Here is a 16,457-nt window from a genome sequence, read left to right as displayed (position 1 = left end):
ATATACAAAGTCCAATGAAGCAAGGCGAGATTTACATTTGTCTCTTTATTGCTACGGCGCATACACCCTCCTCCGGAAAAAGATTGTTTGTGCAATAATGTGAATTAAGAAGAATAAAAGAATCAGTGAGTGCCACTATTTAGTCTCCCAAAAATTGTTTCCTACCTGAAATGGTTGGGAATTTAGCACCACTGGTATTTAAAAACTCCATGGGCTGAAAGACTAATTATGTGATGACTCATGTGATACCAGGGCCCGTCCATGTTTGTCTATTGCTGAGATTTTTTTGTACTGTATTTTTGCCTATTAATCAAGATCAGCATTTTTCACGCTGGTCTTGATGATGGTGCGCGCTGGAGTCAGACGCTCCTGATTCATTAAGAGTTGCACATCTCCTAATGAATCTAGAACATTTGAAAAATGTCATGAACTTCTGTGTGCGCCCCATCACTAATCTTACTCCAGTTGGGGACTGGAGTAATTTTTGTAGCTGCTAATCATGCTATATCCCTGTCCCACCCCGGTTCAGCCCACTTTGTTGGAGCTGGGTAAAAATGGTATGAGAATGCCAAAAGTCACGACAATTTAGCACAGCCTCGCATTGGGCCAAAATTTTGCAACTCTTCAAAGCTTTTAACAGCAGAATTCTGGCATTGAAGCTCTGATAAATCGGGTCCTGTCTCTGTATGACATTGGAAACATTCAAAGCTACAGTAGAGGGCTCAAAGCTATAGAGTAATATGGCCATGTCAATAAGTCCTTAGCCAATAATGTAGCAATAGTCAGTGGTTTTTACCAGATATGCAAACAGGAAAATGGTTGAACATAGTATAAATTTACTGATCTGAGGAAACTTTCCAAATTTTAAAAAAAAACCTACGTTAGGTAATTATGCTCGACAAATGCTTTATACCATCTTAAGCTGTGACTAGGATACATAGGAATATAGATATAACAGAGATGGGACGCTGGAGAACCCATACATATTAAACAGTACATATTTTCACTATGGCTATGGTTTTATTTAATATCGGGCTAACCCACAGGGAGATAATCTATATTTAAATTGTGAACATTAAAAACCCTAATCACACAATCTCTGTGAAATAATTCAGTGTCAAGAATAAGATATTTGCCGGACTCATTTAATATGGATGCTACTAGCAATTTTCCCAAGGAAACCAATATAAATAGAAATCTTTCCTTTGGGAGTTATCTGTTAATTTTCCTGTAGCTCATCCAGCCGCCTCTGAAAAAAGTCACCCATAATATATCCTTCTGTATTTATCATTGTGTACATTTAAGCGCATATTAAGGTACAAATGATGAATTACTGCTATAGATTAGTTAAGACGCAATAGACTCCCCCCATTGTAGGAGAAGCTTCTGTCTTAGCCATCAGTTCTGGACATCTATAGCAAATCATCATAGACTGACACATGTCAGGTATTGGGGCATTTATTCAATTCTGTACTCTTATTGCTAATGACTGAGATATTACAATATTTATGTTAATAATACAGTTCATGATTTACGATGTACATTTCCATATTGGTGGTTTTCTCGCATGTTGACTTTTTCCTCTTCAGGCCTCATTCACATTTCAATCTTTCACGTACAGTATATGTATTATTTGTGTTTTTCACATTATAGTCTATATGGCTGTTCAGATTGGCAGTCATGCCAGTTTTTGATCCAATTCACAGGTTAAAAGTCACCCATACGAGTCTATGGGTCTGTGACGATCACAGATACACAAGGGTGCCATCCATGTGCCATCCATGTGCCATCTATGTGCTGATCATTTTTAATATTGTAATGGGTATGAGAAATTTTGCAATTTTTTTTTCCGTTCATCATATGAGAAAAATCACTGATGAAACAGTGCTGCCAAAACCTGACACAGACGAAACTCCGATGAAACGCAGATCAAATACACTGATGATGATCGCTCATTTTTTTTAGCTTGAGAAAAATCCCTGATGTCTAAATAAATCCATACGGTCTTCTTTTTTCTGCTCCCCCTATTAATATAGTGATGGGCCTTCAAGTTACAATTTTTTTTTCCAAAAAGACCATTTTAACACGAAAATATTGCAACGTTAGGTGATAGTGCTATGATAAACTAGTAATTGGTCCTTTCTGTACAGTACATGCAGTGGGGAATTTAATGAGTGCTGTTTCATATGCTGATGATTTAAGATGCACCAAATATATTAGGAGGCCATGACTCTTAAAGGGAATCTGTCAGCAGGTTTTGCTATGTAATCTGAGAACGGCATAATGTAGGAGCAGAGATCCTGATTCCAGCGATATGTCACTTATTAGGCTGCTTGCTGCAGTTTCAATAAAATCAGTGTTTTATCAGCAGGAGATTATCTTGAGAGGAGTAGTTGCCTTCTGCCATGTAGTCCTTCTGCTCAGTGTAACCCCGCTCCCACCACTGATTAGCAGTTTCTGGCTATGCACAATATAAGTGTACACAGAAGGCTGCCAATCAGTGTTGGGGGCGGGGTTATACAGAGCTCAGCATTCAGAGAACTGCTAGATCTGAAGCAGAGAAAACGGTGATTTTATCAAAATGACAGCATGCAGACCAGCAAATGATACATTGCTGGAATCAGGGTCTCTGGCCCTACATCATGCTATTCTCAGATAACATAGCAAAAACCTGGTGACAGATTCCCTTTAATAAATTTGGAGCATTTGTCTGTTCACTGGCTAATTCTGTAAAGCCTTGTCTTGAATGCACCAGAGGTGCACATACTATGTTTCCACTCTATTCATTGTCAATGGGACAGCCGGAAATAGCCGAGCACTGTTCTCTGCTTTCTCTGGTAGTCCTATAGATGATGAATGGAGCAGAGGTCGGGCATGTATCTCTCCGTTTCATTCAAGTTGGTTTTTTGGAACTCAGGTTCTGTTTTCTGTAGCAGCTCATTCCTTGGAAATATTGAGGGGTCCCAGTATTTGGACCCACATCAATCAGCAAGTTATTCCCTATCCCCAAGATAGGAGATAACGTGCTATTTTGGAAACAACCTTCTAGTAGTCATCCCTTGTAAAAATAATAAATACTCTTTGACAAAACTGATACATTTTAAACAATTAATTAACGATCTTATATTTTGATTTCTAGGTACTTTGTTTAGAAGGCCACATGACGAAAACACTAGGATACTTGGATATGGGGACAACAGGAATGGTGAAGAATGGTCCATATGGAACAAACAAACCTCACTCGCTCCATCCTTCCAGAGTGCTGACCACTGACCCTTTTAAAGCAGCAAAAACTCCAATGCAATCCCCTCTTAATCCATGGGAGTGGAGCAAGAATCAAACAATGTTTGCTGGGGGCATTGGCCAAAGAGCGAAACGCAAGCCATCTTTGAAAACTGGGAGAACCAAGAAGATCTTTGGATGGGGGGATTTCTACTTCAACATAAAAACTGTCAAGTTCAGTTTGTTGGTCACTGGTAAGATTGTTGACCACATAAATGGGACGTTTAGTGTCTATTTTCGGCACAATTCATCTAGCCTTGGTAATGTGTCTGTCAGTATTGTCCCACCTACAAAGGTGGTAGAGTTTGACCTCCTTCAGCAATCTACCTTGGATACCAGAGAAACCAAGACTTTCAACTGTAGAGTGGAGTATGAGAACACCAACAAAGCCTTGAAGAACAAACCCTGCCTCTATGATCCAGCCAAAAACTGCTACATGGAGCACACGCAGAGCCATGCCGCGTGGCTTTGTGCAAAACCATTCAAGGTTATTTGCATCTTCATCTCCTTCTACAGTATTGACTACAAGTTGGTGCAGAAAGTGTGTCCAGATTATAACTTTCAGAATGAAAACCCTTACTTTGGGTGATGGATGCACTGACCGAAAGGTCAACAAGCAGGCTTATAGGGGAGGGAGAGTAAGAAATGTAACTTTTGAGGGGCTGTGTAACAATTAAGGGTCTTTCTACAATATGGAAACAGGTTAATCCATTTTAACTACAGATTTATATCAAGATTTGCTCTTCAGTGCAGAACGAGACTGAGATAACACAAAGTGCATGATGTTGACCCTGATAATCTAAGAACTGTCCGACCTGCTCTGTAATAAACTGGAACATCAAGGTCATCCTATGCCATCCACTAAGATTATCACTTACAAGTGCTCTCATTTCTGATGACCTCAGTATTAAAACCTGCTGTCAATTATTTTATTTCTCCTTATAATAAAACGGGCCCTAAGGGAATTTGACATTGTATAAACCAGAACGTGACCTGAGGATGTGTCATAAAGAAAGCAGTATTCAAAAATGATTATATTCTGCAGATAATAAACTTTTTTGCAGTAGTCAAACCTGACTTATTTATGCACTTTTCTTTTTGATATCTTCAAGATCAATTTCACTGCATGATGCTGAGTCATATTATTACAGGTACCAGGTGCTGATAAACTACAGAATATAGCGTTGTGTAAAGAGTTGTCTGTATAAGTAATCCGATCTGCTGAACAATAAGAAAATGATGGATTTGAAACAGCCGTGTCCCTTTCTTTAAAGGGAATCTGTCAACAGGCTATTGCTACCTCAGCTGAGAGCAGCATAATGCAGAGACCTTGATTCCAACGATGTGTCACTTACTGGGCTGCTGGCTGTAATTTTGAAAAAATCTGTGTTTTGTCACTAAAGGACTTGTAAACCTACTGCCAAGTAGTCCTGTATATTCATAAGCTCTATGTAGTCCCGCCCCCACCACTGATTGGCAGCTTTCTGCCTATTCACAGTGTACACAGAAAGCTGTGTGGGTGGGGTTATACAGAGCTCAGCATTCAGAAAACTGGTAGAACAGCATCAAAACTGCAGCAAGCAGCTCAGTAAGTGATACATCATTGGAATCAGGGGCTCTGCCTCTACATCATGCTGCTCTCAGATGGAATAGAAAAAAAACCTGGTGATAGATTTGCTTTAACACTATAGTAAACACAGAATAATGTATCAGTGATAATAATATGAATATGCTACTATACTATAATCATAACTAGGATAACACTGGCATCCAAAGAAATAAACGGCATATAGCTACACAACTTACCCAATATTCTCTCTGGGATGTGCATTTTTTTTGGCTGTAGTAGCATATTGTCAGACTTAAATTGTCGAAGGGGCTGCAATAAATGTATATTAACACTGAGAGACTATATAATGTTTCAATTATAAGAGAAGAACTTTTTTAAAGGGAATCAGTCAATGAGATCAACCCCCTCAAAGCTCATATGTGGCCATGCAGGTATTTCATATTTAAATCCATTTACTCCTTTATATCTTCTAACTGTTGCTGCATTCCCGATTAATTAATTGTCATTCTTTTCAAATGAGTTGATACATGCTCTGTGCCTGGCAGAACAATTAACAAGTCTCTGCGTCCCTCTGTTTCCCCGCCCAGCCCCAGCCTCTTTAGCTTGATTGATAGTTTACTGTCTGATTTCCTTGCCCCGCACCTGATATCACACAGACAGTGCGCTATCCATGGAGCTAAAGAGGCAAGTGAAGGGCAGGGAAACAACTTAGGGCAACAGTGACTTGTTAATTACTCTTCACCCCTAATTGATAATACTGACAGATTCCCTTTCACTCCATAAGGTTGCACTATTTTCTGTCTTAAACATTGCTGCAGTTTTTTATGTTGCTTTTTTTTAGCCAAAGCCAAAAGTATATTCAAAGGAAGGGAAAAGTATAAGTCCTATTTTTATAGTTCTCATTACTTTTGATTCTATTTCTTCCTTTGCCTGAGAATAATTGCATGAAAAACTGCCAGAAAAAAGTGCAGCTATTTTTAAAGAGGATGTGTCTTTAGAACAGATATCTTTAACCCCTTCAGGACCCAGCCTATTTTGACCCTAAAGACCTTGGCATTTTTGTCAATTCTGACCAGTGTCCCTTTACGAAGTAAAAACTCTGGAACACTTCAACGGATCCTAGCGATTCTGAGATTGTTTTTTCGTGACATATTGGGCTTCATGTTAGTATTAAATTTAGGTCGATGATATTTGCGTTTATTTGTGAAAAAATCAAAAATATGGGAAAAATTTTGAAAATTTTGCAATTTTCAAATTTTTAATTTTTATTCTGCTAAACTAGAGAGTGATGTGACACAAAATAGTTAATAAATAACATTTCCCACATGTCTACTTTACATCAGCACAATTTTGGAAAAAAAAAAAATTTTTTGTAGGAAGTTAGAAGGGTTCAAAGTTCATCAGCAAATTTTCTTTTTTTCCAGCAAAATTTGCAAAGCCATTTTTTTTAGTGACCACATCACATTTGAAGTCCCTTTGAGGGGTGTACATGACAGAAAACACCCAAAAGTGACACCATTCCAAAAACTGCACCCCTCAAGCTACTCAAAACTACATTCATGAAGATTATTAACCCTTCAGGTGCATCACAGGAACTAAAGCAACATGGAAGAAAAAAATGAACATTTTAATTTTTCTAACAAAATTTTTTTTCTAGCCTAAATTTTTTAATTTTCACATGGGTAACAGGGTAAAATGCATCCTAAAATTTGTTGGCCATTTTCTCCTGAGTAAACCAATACCTCATATGTGGTCATAAACCACTGTTTGGGCACACGACAGGGCTCAGAAGGGAAGGAGCGCCATTTCACTTTTTGATTGGAAAATTAGCTCCAAAAGTCAAATTGCGCTCCTTCCCTTCTGAGCCCTGCCATGTGCCCAAACAGTGGTTTATGACCACATATGAGGTATCGGTGTACTCAGGAGAAATTGCCCAACAAATTTTAGGATGCATTTTATCCTGTTACCTATGTGAAAATTAAAAAAAATAGGCTAAAAGAAATTTTTTGTAAAAAAAAAAAGTATTTTTAATTTTTACGGATTAATTTGTGAAGCACCTGGGGGTTCCAAGTGCTCACTATGCATCTAGATAGGTGCCTTGGGGGGTCTAGTTTCCAAAATGGGGTCACTTGTGGGGGAGCTCCAATGTTTAGGCACACAGGGCCTCTCCAAACGCAACATGGTGTCCGCTAACAATTTGAGCCGAAATTGTTAGCGGACACCATGTTGCGTTTAAAGAGCTCCTGTGTGCCTAAACATTGGAGCTCCCCCATAAGTGACCCCATTTTGGAAACTAGACCCCCCAAGGCACCTATCTAGATGCATAGTGAGCACTTGGAACCCCCAGGTGCTTCACAAATTGATTCGTAAAAATGAAAAAGTGGAAAAAAAAATACTTTTTCATTTTTACAGATTAATTTGTGAAGCACCTGGGGGTTCCAAGTGCTCACTATGCATCTAGATAGGTGCCTTGGGGGGTCTAGTTTCCAAAATGGGGTCACTTGTGGGGGAGCTCCAATGTTTTGGCACACAGGGCCTCTCCAAACGCAACATGGTGTCCGCTAACAATTTCGGCTCAAATTGTTAGCGGACACCATGTTACGTTTAAAGAGCTCCTGTGTGCCTAAACATTGGAGCTCCCCCATAAGTGACCCCATTTTGGAAACTAGACCCCCCAAGGCACCTATCTAGATGCATAGTGAGCACTTGGAACCCCCAGGTGCTTCACAAATTGATTCGTAAAAATGAAAAAGTGGAAAAAAAAATACTTTTTCATTTTTACGGATTAATTTGTGAAGCACCTGGGGGTTCCAAGTGCTCACTATGCATCTAGATAGGTGCCTTGGGGGGTCTAGTTTCCAAAATGGGGTCACTTGTGGGGGAGCTCCAATGTTTAGGCACACAGGGCCTCTCCAAACGCAACATGGTGTCCGCTAACAATTTGAGCCGAAATTGTTAGCGTACACCATGTTGCGTTTAAAGAGCTCCTGTGTGCCTAAACATTGGAGCTCCCCCATAAGTGACCCCATTTTGGAAACTAGATCCCCCAAGGCACCTATCTAGATGCATAGTGAGCAGTTGGAACCCCCAGGTGCTTCACAAATTGATTCGTAAAAATGAAAAAGTGGAAAAAAAATACTTTTTCATTTTTACGAATCAATTTGTGAAGCACTTGGGGGTTCCAAGTGCTCACTATGCATCTAGATAGGTGCCTTGGGGGTTCTAGTTTCCAAAATGGGGTGACTTGTGGGGGAGCTCCAATGTTTCGGCACACAGGGGCTGTCCAAACACGACATGGTGTCCGCTAACAAATTGGAACCATGTTGCGTTTGGAGAGCCCCTGTGTGTAAACATTGAAGCTCCCCCACAAGTGACCCTATTTTGGAAACTAGTCCCCCCAGGGAACTTATCTAGATGTAGTGTATGTGAGTTTGGTGTGTGGTGTGGTGTATACACCACACACACACAAACAACCTCACATACACTACAACACACACACCAACCTGACATAGGTTGGTGTGTGTTGTAGTGTACGTGAGGTTGTTGTGTGTGTGCGTGATGTTTTGTATGTCATGCTAGTGTGGGTAGGTTCTGTAGGGAAGGTCAGGATGTGTTTAGTCCGGGGACATGTGATGAATTTTGAAACATTCATTCAAACACAGTCCCGGTTTATCAGGACACGTTTCACATTGGAAACGGGTGACCTTTCTTATCGCCCTTTTATGGCAGACCCGGCACCTTTTTCTTACCGTGACCTCACCAGGAAAATGTTGCCCTGGTACCACACGGGAGACTCGAGTTCCAGGGGTGCTGGGGCCCGCTTCTTCTTCGCTTCTAAAAATCAGGGCCTTTATCACTGCCTCCTGGAAGTTGAGGAAGGTGTTGGTGGTCTGGCCTGCACATCGTGACAGCACGTATGCGTTATACAGTGCCATTTGAACGATGTGCACGGCCAGTTTTTTATACCAGACTTTCGCCTTCCTCATCGCACTGTAGGGCTGGAGGACTTGATCAGAAAGATCAACTCCCCCCATGTGCTTGTTGTACCCCAGGGCACAGTCCGGTTTGCGGACCGGTGCTGGGGTACCTCTAATGTTGGTGGCCGTGGTGCCGGGACCATGGATTGTGGTCAAGAAAAAGACGTCCCTTTTGTCTTTGTACTTCACCACAACCATGTTGCCGCTACATTGAGCTCGGCTCTCACCCTTTGGGAAAACCTGCTCAATTAGCGTCAAAGGGAGACCCCTCTTGGTTCTGCGCACAGTACCGCAAGCGGCGGTAGCTCTGGCAGAGAGGGACTGAAATAGGGGAATGCTTGTATAAAAGTTATCAACGTATAGATGGTAACCTTTATCAAGCAGTGGGCGGATCAAATCCCACACTATTTTCCCACTTACCTTCAGAGCAGGTGGACATTCTGGGGGCTGAATCCTCGAATCCTTTCCTTCGTAAACTCTAAAGCTGTGAGTGTACCCTGAGGCACTCTCGCACAGCTTGTAGAGCTTTATTCCGTACCTGGCCCTCTTACTGGGCAGGTATTGTCGGAATTGAAGCCTCCCTTTGAAGTGGATGAGGGATTCATCCACAGAAATTTCCCTTTGGGGAACGTACACTTCAGCAAACTTGTTGCTGAAGTGTTCTATGACCGGACGAATTTTGAACAGTCTGTCAAAATTCGGGTCATCACGGGGAAGGCTGTCCGCGTTATCCCTGAAATGTAAAAATTTGTGAATGACCTCAAATCTTTTGCGGGTCATCACCATTCCGAACACTGGAGTTTGATATAAAATATCGGTACTCCAGTATTGATGGATTTCTGGTTTCTTCACAATCCCCATGTGAAGTACCAGTCCCCAATATTTCAACATTTCTACTGAGTCAACGGGACTCCAAGTAGAAAAAATTGAATTGGGGTTTGCAGACAAAAATTGTTGGGCGTAAATGTTAGTCTGCTCCACCATGAGACTGACAATGGCCTCAGAGAAATAGACTTTGAAAAAGTCTATTTCCCTTAGGTTTGCTGTCTCGAACTGGATTCCTGATTGGGGAAGGAAATCAGGAATCCGTGGAGCGTAATTTTCAGGGACGGGGGTCCACACGGGGGCACTGGTGCTAGGTTGGGCGTGACTAGCACCAGGTTGAGGGTTACTTACAGATGGCTGTGGGTCTTCTTCCACGGCCTCCGTACGATGCCTTGACCTCTGACGTCGTCTTGGTGCCGGCTCGGTGTCACTGGAGGAGGAAGAATGAGAGGAATAGAGGAACGTGGGGTCCTCTCCCTCACTATCAGCTTCGGAGGCAATAAAGGAATATGCCTCCTCAGCTGAGTACGCCCTAGGGCGGGACGGGCGGGACATTTTGTGTGCTGTGGGTAAAAAAAAAAAATCTAAACTTTATTATTAGTGTGAGTGTACGTGTGTATGTGTGAGTGCTTGGTGTAAATCACGTGTGGAGGCGTACGGGGCGCAGGAGGGGGCGCGCTCAGGCGTACGAGGCGCAGGAGGGGGCGCGCTCAGGCGTACGGGGCGCAGGAGGGGGCGCGCTCAGGCGTACGGGGCGCAGGAGGGGGCGCGCTCAGGCGTACGGGGCGCAGGAGGGGGCGCGCTCAGGCGCACGGGGCGCAGGAGGGGGCGCGCTCAGGCGCACGGGGCGCGCTCAGGCGCACGGGGCGCAGGAGGGGGCGCGCTCAGGCGCACGGGGCGCAGGGGGGGGCTGAGGAGATGGAAGAGCCAACAGCAGCAGGGGGGGTATCACTGGGCCAGAAGGGGCAGAAAGGGGGGCAGGAGCCGGCAGCAGCAAGGGGGGTAGGGGCCGGCAGGCAGTAGCTGGCAGCAGCAGGGGGGGTGATCACTCGGACGGGGGAGGGGGCTGGTGATCACTGGGAGGGGTGATCACTGGGGGGGTGAGATCACTAGGACTGGGGGATGGTGGGTGAGATCACTAGGACTGGGGGATGATGGTGTGATCCCTGGGACTGGGGGATGGTGGTGTGATCACAGGCACAGGAGATTTACACTGAGTCTGCTGCTGCCTGTGATCACAGTCCACCGGCTGTCAGAGGGAGAGCAGCAGCCGGTGGATGAAGACGTGGGAGAGGGAGGGAGCGGAGGTCGGGGTACAGGTGAGAAATTGGGACTGGGGTGGAAGGGGGGTGGAAGGGGGGTGGAGGGGGGGTTGGGGGGGAAGTGGGGGCTGGAAATCTGATAAGGGGGGGGATACTACCGGCAGCGGATCAGCAGCGGAGGCAGCGGCGGGTGCAGGGGGTCGGCGGCAGATCAGCAGCGGTGGCAGCGGCGGGTGCAGAGGATCGGTGGCGGCGATGAAGGTGGCAGACGATCGGCGGCGGGGCAGATGATCTGTGGCAGCAGCGGATCGGCGTGACCAAACTCCTCTGGCTCCACGGAAGGGATGGATCTGGAAAGTTTGGTCAGCCATAGTAAATACACCGCTCGACATCTGATTGGAGCTAGTGTCCATGTGACGCTAGCCCCCAATCAGATCTGGGGGAGTGACACAGAGGTGACACTCCCCCCAGCCAATGGCTGATGCTATATGCATCAGGCCATGCCCAGAAAGTAAATATTTCACCAATTTCCATTGGTGAAATATTTCATTCATTCCGATTGGCAGTTTCACTAAAAGTGAAAGTGAAACTGCCAATCGGAGGGGTTTTAGGCACGGGGGGGTTAATCCACCCCCTGTGGGGTAAACTACAGGTTGTCTAGTTGCAGTAGCAACTGTGACACCTGAGCGACCCCGCTCGCGGGCGCTGCAGGGGCTCTTTCCCTCCATGTCACAGACGCTGTGACATGGGTCGGGAACGAACTGTTTTCCATGTCACAAACGGTGTGACACGGGTCGGGAAGGGGTTAACTAAGAACAAATACACTCAAGAAACAAAAGCAGTTTCACAGATTATACATGAGGCCCCTATTATACAACCAGAGCCCCCTAACTGGCTGTGAGCAGACCACATGGCCATAAAACTCCAATGCAATCCCTATTAATCCATGGGAGTGGAGCAAGAATCAAATAATGTTTGCTGGGGACAGTGACCAAAGAGTGAAACGCAAGCTCTCTTTGAAAACTGGGACAACAAAGAAGACCATTGCTTCCTTTCTACAAAGATTCAATGGATGTGACAATATGAGCATCTGTTTCTAACTCCTGTATTTTACAGCCCCTTCTTCTCAATAATGTCATAGAAAGAACCTTAATTGGGTTGTATCATCTTGTTAAATAGGTTATAATGCAAAGGTGTTCTCAACAACGAAGGGACATTTATTTCTATTGTTACTTCTTGTTGTCTGTTACCGGCCACCTCTGCAGTCTATCAGCAGTGGCCAGTTTCCTAGGGAAAGAGTATGTGCTTACAAGCTCTGCTTTGAAGTTGGCAAGATGACTGGATTTGTCCAGCTTCAGTGCCCCCCCCCCACCCACCCCCAATGCTGTAGAGGCAAAGCTTTCTCTGGTAGCAACATGGGAGAGAGCATTGTTTGGACCAGTAACACGACCATGCCCCTGGTCTGTACAGTCAACCTTTAGGAGAACACTGCCCTCCGACAAGCAGGAAAACTGGGGAGTTGAGATAAACCTTTTAATAATGTGGTTAAAAAGACACTGTAAAACACTGTGGAACAGTTGAAACAAAATGACAGATTGGACATGAGCGAAAATATTTGAGTAGAACCCTACAGAATCATAAAAAGTTTAAAAAATAAAAAAAATCCTAATACCTGTAACCTCACCACTCGTCTGTTTGACTTATCTGCTCCTCTTCACGGACACGTGTCCGGTCCTTGGCGCATCTTCTTATCACCGCCACTCAAGCTGAAAACCCCGGGAGCACATAGGTCATGGTGCAGGTCATTGTGAACTTTCACGCTTTTGTGTAGAACACTCCGGGCCTCATCAGAGCCAGAGGGTCCAGCCTAGACCAGGGATTTCAGCACTCGCGGCAGTGATAAGATGTGACGAGGACCGGACGGATAATAGTGAGGAGCGGAGGGTCCGGAGAGGAGAGGTGACTAGAGATGAGCGGTGTTCGACTAGAACTGTTCGCCAATCTCAAATTCGAGCTGTTTTGGGCGGTGTTCGAGTTGTTCGACGAACCCGAACGATTTGCAAAAAATTCGGCTGTTCGAGGTTATGTTCGATAACTGTTCGTGCACCAAAAGCGTGTCCTGCATGTCTGGCGCTATTTAGAGCACCAATCATGCAGGGATTGTCTGCCACTCACTGTAATGCCACAGCCATGGTGGTTGTGGCATTACAGTGATTGCCCAAATCGATGGGAACAGTGCCAACAGTGAAACATGAAAAGCCGGCAATTCAGCAGCGGCATACACCTGTACCCGACAATTTAGAACCGAAAGAATAGAGAATCACACATAGATTAGATAGATATAAACATGTCAGCCACATATATACGAAGTACAGTGAAAGTGCTGCTTACTGTACTTGTCATTTAGCGTAAAGGATTTATCAAAAAAAATAATAGTGTTTTCATGCACCGTCTCTTTAAAAAAGCCGGCCGGCAATTCAGCATCTGTACCCGACAATTTATAACAGACAGAATAGAGCTTCACACATAGATTAGATAGATAGAAACATGTCAGCCACATATATATGAAGTACAGTGACAGTGCTGCTTACTGTACTTGTCATTTAGCGTAAAGGATTTATCAAAAAAAATAATAGTGTTTTCATGCACCGTCTCTTTAAAAAAGCCGGCCGGCAATTCAGCATCTGTACCCGACAATTTATAACAGACAGAATAGAGCTTCACACATAGATTAGATAGAGAGAAACATGTCAGTCACATATATATGAAGTACAGTGATAGTGTTGGTTACTGTACTTGTCATTTAGTATTAAAATAAAGGATTTATTATTAAAAAAATTGGCGTGGGGTTCCCCTTAATTTAGGCTCTAGCGGAGGTTAAGCAGACGGCTGGGGCAGATGTTTGAAGCCTGGGAAGGGGGTAATACCCACGGAGCTTCCCAGGCTACTAATATCAGCTCCCAGCTGAATACATAGCCTTTACTAGCTATTAAAATGGGGGACCCCCCCAAAAAAAATGACGTGGGGTCCCCCCTAATTTAATAGCTAGCAAAGGCTAGGCAGACAGCTGGGGGCTGATATTAATAGCCCAGGAAGGGAGCCATGAATATTGGCCCCCTCCCAGGCTAGAAACACCAGCCGTCAGCCGCCCCAGAAATGGCGCATTCATAGGATGCGCCAATTCTGGCACTTAGCCTCGCTCTTCCACGCTGCCCTGGTGCGGTGGCAGGGGGTAATAGGGTTGGGGTTGATGTCAGCTTATAATGCCAGCTGACATCAAGCCCAGGTTAGTAATGGAGAGGCGTCTATAAGACACCCCCATTACTAACCCCATAGTCAAAGTTAAAAAAAACACAAACACCCAGAATAAAGTCCTTTAATTGAAATAAAGACACAATCCTTTATTGTTCTAAATTAAACCATACTTACCGTCACGCCCATTCCAGCTGAAGCCAACGATCTCCTGCAATAAAAGAAAAATAATAAAGCAACCTCATCCTTACCTTTCCATGGTTCCCACGACAGCTTCAGCTCTGCTACATCGAGATGACAGGCTGGACCGCAGCAGAACGCTGCCATCCAGCCTCTCATCCCGCAGACACTGAGAAGCGCAGGCTTGCTTGCGCTGCTCAGCGTCTCTCTGTGACGACATCCAGATGAGCCGAGTTCATGTCCAATGAACTCGGCTCACCTCATGCACGTCACTGACAGCGTGGGAAAATTCTCACGCTGAAGCGGTGAGTGCAGGAGAATTCTCCCACGCTGTCAGTGACGTGCATAAGGTGAGCTCATGTCCAATGAACTCAGCTCACCTCCTGCACGTCACTGACAGCGTGGGAGAATTCTCCTGCACTCAGCGCTTCAGCGTGAGAATTCTCCCACGCTGAAGCGCTGAGTGCAGGAGAATTTTCCCACGCTGTCAGTGACGTACATAAGGTGAGCTCATGTCCAATGAACTCAGCTCACCTCCTGCACGTCACTGACAGCGTGGGAGAATTCTCCTGCACTCAGCGCTTCAGTGTGAGAATTCTCCCACGCTGAAGCGCTGAGTGCAGGAGAATTTTCCCACGCTGTCAGTGACGTGCATGAGGTGAGCCGAGTTCATTGGACATTAACTCGGCTCATCTGGATGCCCTCACAGAGAGACACTGTGGAGCGCAAGCAAGCCTGCGCTTCTCAGTGTCTGCGGGATGACAGGCTGGATGGCAGCGTTCTGCTGCGGTCCAGCCTGTCATCTCGATGTAGCAGAGCTGAAGCTGTCATGGGAACCATGGAAAGGTAAGGATGATGTTGCTTTATTATTTTTCTTTTATTTCAGGAGATCGTTGGCTTCAGCTGGAATGGGCGTGATGGTAAGTATGGTTTAATTTAGAACAATAAAGAATTGTGTGTTTATTTCAATTAAAGGACTTTTTTCTGGGTGTTGTGTTTTTTTTAAATACTTTATTAGAAATTCATGGTGGTCATGTCTAATATTGGCGTGACCCCATGAATTTCGGGCTTAGGGCCAGCTGATAATGCCAAGCTGGCCCTAACCCCTTTATTACCCAGTGAGCCACCGCATCAGGGCCCTGGATGAGTTGGGTACAGCGCCAGAAGATGGCGCTTCTATGAACGCGCCATTTTCCGGGGTGGCTGCGGACTGCAATTTGCAGCGGGGGTGGCCCAGAAAGCTTGGGCCTCCCTGCGCTGCGGATTCCAGCCCCCAGCTGCCTAGTTGTACCTGGCTGGACACAAAAACAGGGCGAAGCCCCACGTCAATTTTCTTTAAATTATTTCATGAAATAATTAAGAAAAAAAGGGCTTCCCTATATTGTTGTGTCCGGCCAGGTACAAATAGGCAGCTGGTGGTTGGGGGCAGCCCGTTCCTGCCTGCTGTACCTGGCTGGACACAAATATAGTGCGAAGCCCCACGTCAATTTTTTTTAAATTATTTCATGAATTTCCTGAAATAATTTAAAAAAATTGAAGTGGGGCTTCGCACTATATTTGTGTCCAGCCAGGTACAGCAGGCAGGAACGGGCTGCCCCCATCCACCAGCTGCCTATTTGTACCTGGCCGGACACAACAATATAGGGAAGCCCTTTTTTTCTTAATTATTTCATGAATTTCATGAAATAATTAAAAAAAATTGAAGTGGGGCTTCGCACTATATTTGTGTCCAGCCAGGTACAGCAGGCAGGAACGGGTTGCCCCCAACCACCAGCTGCCTATTTGTACCTGGCCGGACACAACAATATAGGGAAGGCCTTTTTTTCTTAATTATTTCATGAATTTCATGAAATAATTAAAAAAAAAGTACGTGGGGCTTCGCCCTATTTTTGTGTCCAGCCAGGTACAACTAGGCAGCTGGGGGCTGGAATCTGCAGCGCAGGGAGGCCCAAGCTTTCTGGGCCCCCCCCCGCTACAAATTGCAGTCCGCAGCCACCCCGGAAAATGGCGCGTTCATAGAAGCGCCATCTTCTGGCGCTGTACCCAACTCATCCAGGGCCCTGGTGCGGTGGCTCACTGGGTAATAAAGGGGTTAGGGCCAGCTTGGTA

The 16,457-nt window shown here is 44.9% G+C and overlaps 1 protein-coding gene across 2 annotated transcripts in view; it reads left to right on the top strand.

Moving 5' to 3' along the window:
- Positions 1-5,179, top strand: part of NXPH4 (neurexophilin 4) — a 315,221-nt gene extending 310,042 nt beyond the window's left edge. For both annotated transcript variants that reach the window (XM_073663343.1, XM_073663342.1), the window contains exon 2: positions 3,140-5,179. In XM_073663343.1, the coding sequence (XP_073519444.1) occupies positions 3,140-3,871 (732 nt within the window). In that variant the 3' untranslated portion in view covers positions 3,872-5,179. The remainder of the gene's footprint in view (positions 1-3,139) is intronic.
- Positions 5,180-16,457: the final 11,278 nt, after the last annotated feature.

Source organism: Phyllobates terribilis, unplaced genomic scaffold (assembly GCF_046119375.1).
Source record: "Phyllobates terribilis strain yellow unplaced genomic scaffold, ASM4611937v1 Scaffold_2__4_contigs__length_985480577, whole genome shotgun sequence".
Lineage (NCBI taxonomy): Eukaryota > Metazoa > Chordata > Amphibia > Anura > Dendrobatidae > Phyllobates > Phyllobates terribilis.
Note: the sequence above shows the minus strand (reverse complement) of the source record. Positions and strands in the feature narration are given on the sequence as shown.